This window comes from Caenorhabditis briggsae, assembly GCF_000004555.2.
Source record: "Caenorhabditis briggsae complete genome, chrIII, whole genome shotgun sequence".
NCBI lineage: Eukaryota > Metazoa > Nematoda > Chromadorea > Rhabditida > Rhabditidae > Caenorhabditis > Caenorhabditis briggsae.
In genome coordinates this window covers 13097645-13113110 of record NC_013490.2, presented here as the reverse complement: position 1 = coordinate 13113110, position 15466 = coordinate 13097645, and the positions used below count along the sequence as shown (strand labels likewise).

The 15466-nt window shown below is 38.3% G+C and overlaps 4 protein-coding genes and 1 non-coding gene across 5 annotated transcripts in view; 3 read left to right on the top strand and 2 right to left on the bottom strand.

The window, feature by feature from the left end:
- The window catches only part of CBG26067, a gene marked incomplete at both ends in the record, with an annotated part of 1565 nt that extends 639 nt beyond the window's left edge, over positions 1-926 (bottom strand). The window contains 2 exons of the mRNA XM_045244587.1: positions 276-464; positions 831-926. Of these exons, the coding sequence (XP_045100388.1) occupies positions 276-464; positions 831-926 (285 nt within the window). The remainder of the gene's footprint in view (positions 1-275; positions 465-830) is intronic.
- A 1889-nt stretch (positions 927-2815) lies between these two features.
- On the top strand, positions 2816-4449 carry CBG21185 (the record flags this gene model as incomplete). Its single annotated transcript, XM_045244586.1, has 3 exons — positions 2816-2911; positions 3350-3448; positions 4339-4449. The coding sequence occupies 3 exons, from the start codon at positions 2816-2818 to the stop codon at positions 4447-4449; spliced, it is 306 nt and encodes a 101-aa protein (XP_045097235.1).
- A 384-nt stretch (positions 4450-4833) lies between these two features.
- Positions 4834-5729, top strand: CBG21186 (the record flags this gene model as incomplete). The annotated part of the gene is made up of 2 exons (XM_002642746.1): positions 4834-4903; positions 5563-5729. 2 exons carry the CDS (start codon positions 4834-4836, stop codon positions 5727-5729), a joined length of 237 nt encoding a protein of 78 aa, XP_002642792.1.
- Positions 5730-6870: 1141 nt separating this feature from the next.
- Positions 6871-15466, bottom strand: part of CBG21188 — a gene marked incomplete at both ends in the record, with an annotated part of 15943 nt that continues 7347 nt past the window's right edge. Inside the window, 6 exons of the mRNA XM_002642747.2 lie at positions 6871-6994; positions 9509-9660; positions 9719-9812; positions 9908-9965; positions 11072-11143; positions 11196-11424. Of these exons, the coding sequence (XP_002642793.2) occupies positions 6871-6994; positions 9509-9660; positions 9719-9812; positions 9908-9965; positions 11072-11143; positions 11196-11424 (729 nt within the window). The remainder of the gene's footprint in view (positions 6995-9508; positions 9661-9718; positions 9813-9907; positions 9966-11071; positions 11144-11195; positions 11425-15466) is intronic.
- On the top strand, positions 10920-10991 carry CBG28296. Its single transcript has one exon. It is a non-coding gene (tRNA).

Here is a 15466-nt window from a genome sequence, read left to right as displayed (position 1 = left end):
CAAGAAAGCTATGAACAACTTGTCAACTAACAGAATATGTGAAATTTCAAGCTCTACAAGTCAGTAGTTGACAAAACCTTTCTAGCTATTTTAGTTTTCCAGATATTCTTTATGCTTTTTCTTCTGTTTTACGACTTCTGATTGGGAACATCGGAATTTGGATATAGCTGAAATTAGTATCATTTTGTAGATCTCGTTGAGCTCTTCATGATTCTATTGAATTCAAACAGAAATCCATGTGTTCGAATTTAGTTAAGTGCCAAAATTCAACTCACACTCGATTGAATGAAATAAGCTGCAAACGACACATGAATGATACCAATGACGACAACGATTTGGACCATCTTATGATAAGAGAATTTATTAAAATCAATCTGAAGGAAGTGCTTCTTATATTTTGACGAAAACAGAGCCATAAAAGCAGGTATTGAGAACATGGCGATCTGATACGATGTATGGGAAATCTGAAAAAAAAATCTCGCTCATTGTCGTTAAAGGCGCATATCTCTGAAACAAAGAAAACTATCAAAAAGCTATAAACTACAAAAATGTAGCTCATAAAATTTCATACATTTTGTTAGTTAACAAATTTTCGCTAGCAATTATTGTTTTTGAGATATGCGCCTTTAAATAATGACTTTGCGCCGACATCGCCGACGGGGTGTGTTTCAACTTTAAAGACGTATATCTCAAAAACCGTATTAGCTAGCAAAGTTTTGTCAACTTAGAAAATGTACGAAATTTTATGTTCTGCAATTTTGTAGTTAACAACTTTTTGATAACTTTTTTGGTTTTTGAGATAAGCGCATTTGAAGCGAACCTTCACTAACCTTCCAATAATTCAAACTATCCCTTGTGAAAACAGCCGCGATAATCACCCAAACTGAAATGAGCATTCCAGCGAGCCCAATTCGAACATTTCTCATTTTTTGAACTTTTAGGTTTTAGGTCATTCCTGAGCTTTCAAACAAGAAAAACGAATGGATACGAATGCCAGAAAGCGATAGACGAGGCAAATGTGAATGTCATTGTGTAGCAGAGATGAGCGGAAGAGATTTACGGAAATTTACGGAAGACGGTTTATCTTCGAAATGAAAAATGCTACCAAAAAGCTGTTTTGTTGGATTATTCAAATAGAGTCTTTTTTCCGTCTTCCGTCTTCCGTGTGCCAGACGGAAGACGGAACACGGAAGAAACGCCATATCTCAACTCTCCATCACTATTATGAGATAACTTTTATACCAATAAATAACTCTCATTGAGATCTACATTTTGTCCGTTCACAACTTTTTGGTAGCATTTTTCATTTTGAAATTAAACCGTCTTCCGTAAATTTCCGTAAATCTCTTCCGCTCATCTCTGCTGTGTAGACGTAAAAATGTTTCAAGAAGAAGTAAATCGGGTTGAATGGAAGTTTCCAGAGCTCATTGAGCATGTAGTTGCCACGCTTTTCGTTGATAACTAGCATTGTTTCTGGTGGGAAGTCAGAATTTTAAGAGGTTTGATTCCAAATTACGCAGAAATCAATAACCTCATTGATTTCTCGAATGAATGCCTATCGATTTTTGTCGGTTCTCCTGAGAAGGGCTAAAGTAGCAGCGACGTGTGACAAGGAAGGCCAGCAAGGACCCCCTGCCCACCAGAACTACAAACTACCGTAACCCATGGTCCAACAGTGACATTAAAACAGAGACCATTAAAGTAACCGCAAACTACAGTAACCCGATTCTGAACGGCACCAGCAAGACCTCCAACTTCAGTAGTCCGCGGATTATTCAACTGACTCTACAGTACTACCAGGGTCACAATATGGATCACTGGAAGAGAGGGTCCTGGAATTCATTGGGTTACTGTAGCCTGTGGTGGTCTTGGTGTACTGTAGCCGGTGAACCATGTGTTACGGTACCTGGGGAGTCCTGGTTTAAGCCTTGGATTACTGTAGCTTGTGGTCTTTTTTCCCTCCTATGTAGTCACACCTCACTGCTACCGTACCTCTTCCCATGAGAACCGACCAGCGAAGTCGATTGTGTCTCATTCGATTGATTTCTACCTCTAGATCAATAGAATGCGCCACGAAAACCCCCCGAAAAATCTCGAGTCCTGTAGCTCTTGAGAGTCTTATAGATATATGGTGGTATGACGGATTGGAGATTTCCTAAAATGAAACTGTAGCAAAATGAACATTTCCTAAATCAAAATGGTTCCAAATTGAAAACTGTGCGAAATCAGAACTGTCCGGAAGTATAAATTGGACGGAACAGAAATGCCTAAAGTGAAATTGTCCCGTTTTGGACAGCTGTTAGCGCGAGCGCTCTATTGCTAACAGTTGTCCAAAACGGAAGAGTTCTACTTTAGAACAATTCCACTTTCGCCTTTTCTGCTTTCGGACAGTTTTCATCCCGTAAATTTTTCAATTTGGAAGTATTTCGATTCAGAAACATTTCATTTTGGGAAATGTTCGATCCGTCGTACCACCAGATATATCGATAACTATTTATTGATTTCTTCCTCTTATTTGGATCAAAACCCTGAAAATTCTGAATCCTCCCCCCAGAAACATGCTAGTTTTAAACCCACAACGCAAAAACTACATGATCAGAGAGCTCTGGAAATTTCCATTGAACCCGATTTATTTTAATTTTAAAACATTTTTGCATCTACACATCTATATTCACTTGGACCTCAATTTTCATTTCTCCATTCATTTTTTTATCCGGATTATGACTATTGGATAACAAATATCGGGTTGCAAGTTTACTGGTTTATCTGTGTCACCGGCACTTTTTTTGAATCATGGCCAGAGGGACAGCAGAAAATGAGAGATGTTCGAAGCGGGCTCGCTGGAATGCTCATTTTAGTTTGGGTGATTATTGCGACAATTCTCACAAGGGATAGTTTACATTATAAGGAGGTTAGTGCTTTCTTAGTACTGTATCACATAGATGATGCCTTAAAGGGGTGGGGGGACAGGAGATTTTTCGTAGTTTTTTTGTAGCTAGAGTATGCATTCTACCGTGACGGTGTACAACGCTTAATGTCACTCTGCGTACAGCTGTCGTCCTCGCCTTTATGTATGCAAACGGGCGTGCGCTTTCTCTTTACCCGCGTGGCTCAGTCGGTAGCGCCGCACCCTCAATCATCGCCCTCACAAGTTCAAATCCTCGAGGGGCATCTTTGAATGGAATTTCGAGAACATTATTTTTTTCATGTCCCCCCACCTTCAAACTTTCTACAGTAGTTCGAATTGTTGCTTTTTCAGATTTCCTTTCTATCTTATCACATCGCCATGTACTTGTTTCCTTTATTCCTGATGCTGTTTTCATCGAACTTAAAAAAATACTTCATCCAGATAGACTTTGATAAATATCCCTATCACAAGATGTTCAAGTTCATCAGCGTCATTGGAATCATTCATGTGTCGTTTGCAGCCTATTTCATTCAATCGAGTGTGAGTTTGTCTTATTTAAAGGGTCTCATCTCCAAAACGAGGAAAGTTATCCAAAAGTTGTATAGAACGAAAATGTAGAACCTAAAAAAATCTACAACATGATGTATGATTCTAATATACTCGATTTGTTTTTAAAAATATGATGCACCTTTAAACTTTGAAGCTTTGAACGCACACCCACCGAAGATGCACACATTGTCTTTAAAGGCGCATATCTCGAAAACTAAAAAAGTTATCTAAAAACTGAAAATTACAAAAATGTAGCTTATAATATTTAACATTTTTTGTTAGTTAACAAAATTTTGTTAGCAACTATTTCTATTGAGATATGCGCTTTTAAAGAGGATGAGTGAGTCTTCGGTGTGTATAAGCTTCAGTTTTAAAGTTTAGAGGCGCATATTTCAAAACTAAGAAAGTTATCGAAAAATTGACAAATATGAAAATGTAGCTAATAAAATTTCACACTGATTTTACAAATTTTTTCTAGATTTGTTTGATTTTGAGATATGCGCCTTTAAAGTTGGAACACACACTCGTCGCCGTACGTCGGCGGCGTAGGTGCACGCCAGCTCTTTAAAGGCGCATATCTCAAAAGCTATAGTTGCTAGCAACATTTTAGCAATTACTAAATTGTGTAAAATTTTATGAGCTACATTTTTGTAATTCGCAACTTTCAAATAACTTTTTTGGTTTTTGAGAGATGCGCCTTTAAAAAGGATGTGTGCGGATTCATCGGAAAGGCCTAAAGTTTAAAAGCGCATAAGTCGAAAACCAAGAAAGCTATGAAAAACTTGTCAACTAACTAAATATGTAAAATTTTAAGCTCAACAAATCTCTTGTCTAGATACAGTCGCTAGCTACTCCAGTTTTTAAGATATTCCTTTTTTCAGATTGCCTACTTGGTCATCCTCATCCTAACCGTAACCTCCTTCATTTTCTCTGTGGATCTGTATACTGTAATAACCACAATCATACATGTTTCGAAAACATTATCACTATGATTGGGTGAGAGAAGAGATACTGTATCATGAAGAAATCATCCAGACACCTGATGGAACAAAACAAACTATTCTATGGACCTTGCTTTGAACCTTGTGGCTCAAGCCTCCGGAATCTTCTAAACTTTATTTTTTTTTCTATTTTTGGCTACACCCTGTCCTTGGTCTCAACAAATTGTTTTCTCGATTACCCTTTTTCTCTGTACCCTCTCTTTTTTCCACTATTTCTCTCTATTAATAAACTGATAAGACATATAAAAGCATCTAACTGATAACCATCACGTGTATGTATCCATAGGCGCCGCCCACTTTTAAAAAAAAAATAGCTACTTAAAGGGACAGATAGGTGATTGATAAGTTGATAAAAAGAAGAAGAAGAACAAAAAGATGTTGAACATGTCAACCAAAGATTTGATGATGGAATCCAACAAGATTCAAAATCGAAGATTTAGTGATGGTAAGTTTTACCAACTTTGAGGGTCTAATTTGGGACTTAGTACTAATCCATTTTTTTTGAAAAACTCAGGGAGTATAAAACAAACCTAGCGCTTTATTTTTCTAGTTGACAACTTTTTGATAGCTTTTTTAGTTTTGGAGATATGCGCCTTTCAAGTTGGGACACCCCTAGAGCGCAGACACCGAGAGCGCATTCTTCAAAGGCGCATATCTCAAAAACCAGAAGCGCTATCAAAAAGTTGTAGATAACAAAAATGTAGCTTATACAATTTTACACATTTTGGTAGTTACCAAAATTTTGCTGTCAACTATTGCTCTTGAGATATGCGCCTTTAAATTTAGAACACATTCTCGTAGCACAAGTCGGCGTCGTCAGCGCGCGCCTATTCTTTAAAGGCGCATATCTCAAAAGCTATAGTTGCTAACAAAAAGTTGAAACTAACAAAATATATAGAATTTCTAGAGCTACATTTTAGTAGTTTATAACTTTTTTTTAGCTTTCTTGGTTTTTGAGATATGCGCCTTTAAAGAGTGGTCGTGCGGAAAGAGTGGTCGTGCGGAAAAAGCATATCTCAAAAACCGAGAAAGCTATGAAAAAGCTGTAAACTACAGAATTAAAGCTTTCAATCAGTTTTTCTGAAATTTTTTACAAGTTTTCAGCATCCACGTCATCTAACTCGTCATCTGATGACATGGACCTCCAACCACAACCAATCGCTGAAAGCCGTCGTCGTGATAGTCTTATTGAGCAATTCCGCGATTTTCTGAGCCGTTCCGTTGATTTCAGCTTCAAAATCGATAATCCGTTTGAGAAGGAAATGTACTAAAGAATTTTTAACAAAAAAAGGAAATTTTTTTTTCAAATTTTGCATTTCAATTGTGTTTTGTTGTATTTTTATCTGTCAATTGTAAAAATCAGTGTTTACCGTTTAGGCCCCGCCCACCGCAACCGCCGCGCGCGGTTTTTGCAACTCCGCGGCGCGCTTTGTCATTTTTTTTCGAATTTTTGAGCTTTTCTGCGATTTTTCTTCAAAATTCAACATTTTAAAACGAAAATTTTTTTGAAAGCCTGAAAAACTCATTTAGCAGCAAAAAATCGATGAAAAAACGCATTTTTTCGTTTTTTTTTCGAATTTTCGCCGATTTTTCTCTGTAATTTAACATTTAAAAGCTAACAAATAGTTCAAAAGCCTCAAAAACAGCTAAAAACTTTTTTCAAAGAAAAATTCCTTAGAAAAACCCGAAATTCGAAAAAAAAACGACAAAGCGCGCCGCAGAATTGCAAAAGCTGCTTTTTGTGCGCGGAGCTGCGTAAATTTAACACTTTTTTGTAAATAAAATTTTTCGATAACAATACAAATGATTTATTATAAAAACTATTGGAAAAAAATCGCAGAAAGTTTCAAAAAATTGAAAAAAAACACACTTTTTTCGATTTTTTCTGCGATTTTAAAGCTAAATTTAGCATTTTTAACGATAAAATTGTTTTAAAAGTCTGAAAAATGTGACTTTTCCGAGAGAAATCGCCAAAAAACCAAAAATTTCGAAAAAACCGAAAGCGCGCCGCAGAACTGCAAAAGGCCATTATGTGGGCGAAGCTTCGTAAATTGAACCATTCTTGTGTAAATAAAAATATAAATAACAACACAAATGATTTATTAGAGGGAATTCAAAAAAAAACACAACAAGAAAATTTCGAGAAAGTTCGGTTGGGTATTTTCAGTGTAAAACAATGAGCAATGTGTTGTTTTTTCATAAATAAGCAGTAATTGGTTGGGCGGGAAATTTGAAAAATTAAAAAAAAAGTTAACCAGTTGACAGGGTTTGGGGAGGAGCTACTCGACTACAGGAAACGATATTTTTTGGAGAAAAACGGCGCGAAATTTGAATTTTCGTGTTAAAGCTGTGTATAAGAATGGCATGGGAAATAGGAAGCAAAAAAATTTTGTAAATGCGCTCCAGTGAACTTTATGGATGATCACGGAATTGTTTGTAGAATGATTGGACATAGGTGAAGACACATTTCCAGTCCGGACGGTCACCCATCATGATCATATCGTCGACTTCGAGCAGTGGGAATATTCCATTATCCCTGAAAAATCGAATTTTGACTGAAAATTGACTTAGGCCTCCTATAAAAAGAAGCAAAAAGTGTTTGCCGCGGGTGGGAGTCGAACCCCCGATGCTAGATTGGTGGGCAAAAGCTTAATCAACTAAGTCAGAACGCTCACTAAAAAAAGAAGGTGGGAGGGCGTATAGGTGCGCGGTAGTTTATTCTCATTTTAAGGTGATTTTCAGAAGGTTATAACTTTTTTCATAGGCGTCGTAGGGAGATCAAAATTATATCAATCGACAGGAAATTTTGTTTTACATCTAGCCATGTAAAATTCGTATTTTTAAAGTTTTGCTAAAAGTGCGAAAATGAGCTAGGAAAACTGCCAGCTTTTTAGGGGCGCGGAGGCTCATAACTTTGGTCATAGACATCCTAGAAAGATGAAAATTAGACTAATCGATAGGAAATTTGATTTTATTAGGTTGGCGGGAAAGTCTTTGTCACTTTTTCAATAGTTTATTTCTCAAAGAAAAAATAACCGAATAATAAATTATATTGTCCATCATTATCAACAACATGTCTCCAACGTTCCCTCAATTTATGGATTCCATTGCGGTAGAATCCAGCCGGGCGTGAGGCAAAGTATTGTTTGAGTGCCGCTTCGACCGCTCCACGGGAATTGAAGCTTCTTCCTTCGAAGGCACGTGTCATATCGCCAAATAACCAATAGTCGGAAGGAGCAAGATCAGGAGAATACGGGGGGTGAGGGAGAACATTCCATCCATATCCCATCAGCTCCTGCTTCACTTGTTTCGAAACATGTGGGCGAGCGTTATCATGTTGATAGTACACTTTCATGTCTTTCAGGGCCGAACGGTCGACTGCTTTCTTGAGGTTTCGTAGTTGAGTAGTGTAGAGGTCTCCAGTTATTGTTTTGCCCTCGGGCAGAAGTTCCCAGTAGATGGGGCCGTCCACTCCCCACCACACAGAGAGCATAACTTTTTTCGGATGAAGGTCGGGTTTGGGGACATCCTGTGGGCTCTCTCCTTCTCCAACCCACTGGGATTTCCTGTGGTGATTATCGTAGAAGACCCACTTCTCATCTCCGGTTATTAGCCGGTCCAGCCATCGATCGCCCGCGTGGAGAGTGAGAAGAGTAATCGAATCGTCGACTCGGCGGTCAAGGTTGGCTTGAGTCAGGTGATGAGGTATGAATCGACCAAAAAGTTTTCTCATTCCAAGAGACTTCAAACCTTCAAGGACTGTGCTATGGTGAACTCCGAATGTGACAGCTAGTTCACGGCTAGATTGAAATGGATCCGATTGCAATGCGTGCTTCAGCTTGTCCAAATCCAACTCACGGGGTCTCCCAGAGCGATCCTTTTCATCGAGCGAGAAGTCATCTTTTTCGAAACGATGGAACCAATTGCGAATAGTATTGTAGTGAGGGGCATGTGTGTTGTACACATTCTTCAAGAAAGTTTCCGAATCCTTCATCGTGGTGTGAGATAGGAAGAGGTAAATCAAAACATGTCTGATGTGAATAGCAGTGGGAACAAACATATCGTTTCAATTACAGATGAGGAGCAGGGAAGGAAATGGGGACTTGTTTATATGGAAGGTTCTTATCACCTTGTTATTCACTAGAGTCGATATCATACACAGCCTCCATATACGAGAACAGTGATTAAACAAACAGAGTGACAAAGACTTTCCCGCCAACCTAATACATCTAGCCAAAACACATTTAATAACTAAAAAAAAGCCAAAATAGCGAAAAAGTAGGTAGAAAATTGTTATGCTTTTTTTTGCATTTTTCAAAGCTGCCCTTGGGAAAATTCGGTTATTCCGGAGTCCGAATGGTCCCCCCACCTTTGATTTGGAAGGTTTAATTGGAATCCTTGTCAAACTTCGGTTTTGGCCCCCCAATATATTTTATTAGGGCCCACCAAACGAAGACTATGGCACACCCGGTGTCGATTCAAACGACTGAATTTAGGTATGAATGAAAATTTCTAGGTAAAAATGAACTTCCCCGCCTTAATTTGGCTGCGTACGTTAAATACTCAGCCAAGTAAAAACAATATTATAGCCCCCCCCCCCTTCGGGGTGGGGTGACCTATTGGAATCTTTTTTACTTCCGCCCGTTTTTGCCTAAGCCTATTTTTCAGTTGATGAGGGTGGGTGGTTATAATGAAATGTGGGGGGTACTGTTGATATCTTGAATTCCTGTTGGTGGGGGGGGGGGGGCTTTTCCAACGTCTTCTCTAGGGGGGTCAAAACCGAATGGGTAGGGGGATTAAAATGGAATATTCCCCTGCTCTTCTCTAAAAACTCTGACTATGAGCTTTTCGGCCATTCTAGATCACATATCCTAACAAAACGAAATAGTAAAAAGACATTTACCACCTCAGGGTTCGAACCCCGGACCTCTTGATCCCATGTCAAAACGATAACCCACTACACCACACAGCCCACTGAGGTTAAAGCGCGGGTTGTCGTATTTAAACGGCGCGCTTTTGGGACATTTTCAAGGAATGGAGGGCGACTCACTCTGCAACTTTGAATGCCAAATCGAAGTTCTGTCGCCGATTTTTCGGGTCCAGCGTTGAGAAATCAAATGATTGAGGGGCAAAACGATGGATGAGAGCACAGAATGCCATACCATCAGCCCAAGAGGATGAGAAATTGGTGACATTGACGTTCTGGAAACATTTTTGGGTTACTGTAGTTCAATTTTTTTCAATTAAAAAAAAAGAATACCGGATAACCAGCAACCCGATTTTGAATCCATCTCAATAGAGCGTCTTTGATCGAGTTGGGGTTCAATTGGCGTGGTGGTGCGGCAGAGGTTGGGCTGCAAATTCGTTCTGTTGGACTCATCCATATAAAGTGGCCTAGGAATTTTCTAGGCCAGCAATTTAAACTTTTGAAATTTGAAAAAAAACTCACTTGGCTCCAACCTTCTCCATCTGTTTAAACATATTGGGACGCGACATTTTTGGCTCCGCTGAAAAAATTTTTTTTATTAATTTTTTTTCAAAGAGCTCAAAAAAGTTCTAGAAACTTTTCTAGAAAACCAGGGAGCAGAAACCTATAAAAAATGACGGATAGAGCAAAAAGCTGTCAGTTTTCATGTGATCATTTTTTCGTTTTTCGTTTTCTTTTCGTTTTTTTTTTGTAGAAGTGAAAACATGTGGGAAATTTTCGAGACCAGATGTTTAAATTTCCGGATTTCCACCTAGAACGTTTTTAAAAAACGAAAAAAGAAGTTTGCCAGCAAGTGGAATCGAACCCCGGACCTTGTGGGTGGTGGGCAAAAGCGTTGCCACTCGGCCACGGGGGGCTTCTTGAAATGGAGGAGTGGAAGGCGTATAGAACACCGCGGTTTTTCCTTACTTGACGGGAGGGGGCGATGAGGAGGAGAGGAATTTTGAAAACTTGGAAAAATTAGAAAAATTCAGAAATGTGATAAGAATGATAACATTTCGAATCGAGGTGTTTAGAAGTTTCTTAAGAGTTCAATATACCACACATCGGAACTAAAATGTTGTGATATAATCGGTTTCGCGAAGAGTGATCGAGTAGTTTCCAACTACTGGTCAAGTAGAGCCTATCTCTTTCTCCCCCTATTTTCTCAAACAATCAAATTGTGTGTAATTTTTCTTCTTCTCGATAATCCCCCTGCTCCTACTGCTCCGGGAGCATCCGTGTGCACATTTTATTGTAATAAAATCGAGTGTTTGTTTGCTTCTCTATCACTCTCTTATCTCTAATCTCTCTATTTCTCTCTTTTTCTTCCTCAAAATCTTTTAAAATCCATCCATAAATCCGAAAATCCTCATATCCAGATTTCCCATTTCTCTAACACTACCCCTCTCCTCCCCTCCTCTTTGAGTCTCCCCCCCCCCTCCCCTCTTTCCTTGCCATTCTTATACGCACTCCCCACCACACTCTTCTCGACAGCAGCGTGGCGCAGTGGAAGCGTGCTGGGCCCATAACCCAGAGGTCGGTGGATCGAAACCACTCGCTGCTAGATCTCTTTTTTTTTTTTTGTTTAGCTGTTTAGACCTATTTTTAGTCTTTTTAAGTACTTTTAGTCTGTTTAAGACTCACATTTTAGACTGGCAATCCCTCCAACTGGCATCCGAGGTGCGGGAAGTGTGAATGTTGTGGTGATTGGCGCTACTGGAACGATTTGAGAAATTCAAAAAATTTCTAAAATTCGAAACCTTCGTACCATGTCTAATAGGCGTGGGCGGACCACTTTTGGATTGTTGCAACAAAATTTGGCGATTATTGCTCCCAGTTTTCGTATTATTCTCTTTTCCCAATTTCAGCGAAAGCCGTGATTTATGAATTTCGTTATCCTGAGCCGCAGAGATCTCTCCGAATTTTTGTACCAATTGAAGAACGGATTCTGGTCGACTCATCCCGCGAATCTCCATTCTGATTTGTTCGCCAGTGTCCTGAAAAAGAGAAAAGAGGTCATAACTTGCTGAATATCGATTTTGAAGAGCTCAAAGTATTATATTCTTGTTCAGCTAGTCAAGAGCTTCAAAATGAGTATAATCATGACCTACTTTCTTCAACTTCAGTTTTCGGGATACTGTATGCGCCTTTAAACTGGAAATTCAAAATTGAGCAAACTAGGTCATCATTATACTCATTTTGAAGCGCTAAGCACGTAGATTCAAAAAATGTAGCATCTCAAATAAGAACTCTGAGTACAAGAGTAAAATAAGCGTTATACCTTTTCAGAACCTTCAAGTTCAATGTTTTTGACCATAACTCAAGTAAAAACTGTCTAAAACTAAATTGGTTGATACATTTTTATTCAGATAGTCAAGTGTTTCAAAATAAGTATAATCATGACCTACTTTCCTCAACTTTAGTTTTCATGGTACTGTATGCGCCTTTAAACTGAAAATTCAAATTCGAGCGAAATAGGTCATGATTATAATCAATTTGAAGCTCTAAATACACCGAATTCAAATATCTAATTCAATTAGAAATCTATCAACCTCCTAGGCTAAAAATTTAAGAAAAAATAAAAAATGGCTAATTTAGCCATAGAAACAGAAGAAAACATGTTAAGGGTAGGTGGTGTTGGAGGGAAAGAAAAAAAGAACAATGGATGAAGAGAATAGTACAAAACAAGAAAAAAGAACACCATAAGGAATTGATCAGGGAGAGATAACCGGTGATAAAAACTACGGACTTTTTATTAGGAAGAGAGAGAGAGAAAAGAGAATTAGAGAAATCAGTTTTTATGGCCTTGTTCACAGGTTTCTTATCAGTAAATACGGCTTATGAAGTTTTTTGTTTGTTGCAAAATGTTGTTTTGAAAAGCGGAAGTAGCCGATTTTTGACTAATTTTCCGATTTTCAGATTTTTCCGATCAAAGACAAAGTTTTAAGCAGCTGAAAATATTATTAATGCGTTCAGCTAGCCGAGAGCTTCAAAATGAGTATAATCATGACCTAGGTTTCTCTAATTTGAGTTTTAAGGGTACTGTAAGGCGCATAGCGTACGCAGAAATGTCATTTTGAATGTATATTTGAATTCAACGTGTTAAGCGCTTTTGAATGAGTATACTCATGACCTACTTCCCCCTACTTTCATTTTCAGGTACTCTGCGCGCCTTTAAGCTAGCTACAGTACCCCCAAAATTAAAGTTCAAGAAAGTAGGTCATGATTATACTCATTTAAAAGTCCTTGACTAGCTAAACAAGAATATAATAACCATTTGTGCTTATGGCAAACATCACTCGAGTTATAGGGTAAAAACATGAATTTTCAAAATTAAAAAAAATCATTAATATAATTCCAGAACATTTCCAAGAAACCAGTATACCTATAAATTTGGTAACTAATGAGTCTCGGAAAAATCACAAGAGAGATGACATATTTATTCACTACTTGCCCTCTTAGAAAACCGGAATTTCGGGGGCAAAAGGCAAATAATGTGTTTTTTTTGGAAAAAATTGTTTTTGAAGTTTTCTCGAAATTTCTGGGAAAAGACATTAAACGAAAATTGGAAAGAAAATTAGGAAATTGAAAAGGCACAAAATGTAAGTTAGAATTTTTGCCCCAAACTAAAGAAAATGGCGGGTAATTAAAAAATGTGGAAAATTAGACTGAAATTTTGAATTTTTGGGAAAACCGTAATTTTGACAAGAAGATAAACATGAAATGTGAAATCTACGTATCAAGAGCTTTTAAATGAGTATAAACATGACCTAGTTTGCTCAAATTTTAATTTTCAGGTTTAAAGGCGCATACAGTACCATGAAAACTAAAGTTGAGGAAAGTAGGTCATGATTATACTCATTTTGAAGCGCTCAACAAGCCGAAAATAATGCTAGTGATTTCTCGAAGTGGAAAATTGTAGTTTTCAAGTTACAAGCGAAAATCTGGAGATCTCAAAAAAAAATTTTTTGCAAAATTTTTTTTCCAAATCAGGTCATGTTTATATCTTGAAGCTCTTAGCGAGCTGAATTCGAACGTTCAATCAAAAATTCAAATGAACGCCTATAGAAAATTCTAGGACCCGGATACAATATAAGATCCTGTCCTAATAAGGACTTCTTATATAAGGACACCTTATACACCCTAGCCCTTTGTCATTTAATTTTCTATAACATATAAGAGTGAAATCCAAAAACCAATCAGTCCACGATGGGTCAAATATGGGTCAAATGATACATAGGAAATTATAATTGCTAGGTAGAACGAACTTTTTTGAGAAAAACAAAGAAAGTTTTAACTTGTTGAGGGCAAGGAAAAACAAAATCCTATGTGTTAACATTTAAAAAATCCTTTAAAAAGAGCAAAAAAGAGTTTGAGCCCACCAAGGAATCGAACCCGAATAGTGAGATTGGCGGGCAAAAGCGCAAGCCATTGCGCCACAGGTGCAACTGACGGAGAGAGGGGTGGATGGCGTAGACAAGGGTGTGGGGGTAAGGAGGTGGCTGGCGGCAGGGAGGAGGGAATTTGAAAAAATGATTGTCTCGAAAAAATGTTTTTTTCAAAGAATTCGATTAAAAGTCATTAAAGGGGAAGAAAATAGAATCAAAAGAAGGCAACCACCCATAAATTAGAGACCTGGGAAACAGAATGAGAAACCCACTAATCGAATGCCAGTTGTTTTTCTTTTTCTTTTTCTTTTCTAATTCGACGACTAGTGTAAGAAAAGGTGATGACACGGGATTCTGGCTTTAATCTAATTGAATAAAGAAAATTAGTTGGGCAAAAGAGATTAAGCAGATTATGATCTATATACAAAGATTGATAGTAGTGTGACTGATTAGAGGGGGAGGAACTAGCTAAAACAGGCCAAAACTATCTAAAAGTAGCTAAAAACTATCGAAAATCATACTAGATTGCTCATAACAAAAACCAAAAGAGAAAATAGCCTAGTGGGAGTCGAACCCCTGACCTTGTAGGCCATGGGCAAAATATTAAGCCACTACGCCACGACGGCTACTGGACAAAGACGGTGGTATTGCATATAAGAATGGGGGAGCGGGAGAGGCAGCGCGGCGGAAGGAGCTGGGAGAGTTCAGAAAAATATTCAAGTGCAATTTTTTTCCAAAAATGGGAAATTTCGAAAAAAGGCGAAAAAATGGGAACCAAGGTTCGGAAAATGTGTTTTTAAGAGTATTTAGAGTAAATCGTATTCAAAAACAAATAACAAAATGTGACACCGTTTTTCGGTTCGAGAGGGAAAAAACTTGAGTTTTCTCACCTGGCGAGGTTAAAATGCGGGATTTCAAATAAGATAAAAATCTTTTTTCCTCTTTTTTCCTATTGAAAACACCCAAAAACAGTATCTCGGAATAACTAGGTTAAATTGGCTGTTCCCCTCTGCCACGCCAGGCACCCCTCGACCTCTTAAAAGCGCGCGATAGACTACCGCAACCACCACATTTGATCTCACTGGCCGCGTAGCGCAGTGGCAAGGCTTTTGCCAACCATCCGAAAGGTCCGGGGTTCGACTCCTCTTGTCGGCAAAACCTTTTTTTTTCTTTTTTTTTGCGGCTTTGCAACTAATTAGAAAATGGAATAGAGAATGGGGAATAAGCGTTCGGCCCTATATGCAAACACTTCTGCCTCTCTATAGTTGAGCATAAAGTCAAACAAGGGAACACCCCCTTTATCAGTTCTCGGGGGTGGAGGATATAATAATTCTGTACTTTGTTTCTATTTGAATAAGCTTCCGACTTCTTGTCAGGGAATCTTTTGAAAATTTTCTTGACAGATTTTGACACAAGATTTCCTATATTCGACCCTAGAAAGACCATAGAAAGTCAGATATAAAGTAGGTGGGAACTTGATAGCTCNAAGGGGTCGTAACTCGAAAACCACGGCTTTGCAACAGATGACAATGGGGGTACGACGAATTCGAACGTTTTCAAATTCGAACAGACCTAAAATCGAACAGATTCAATTCAGAACAGTCCTTTTTTCGCACACGTACCAGAACAGAACGCGGACAGAATCGAACTG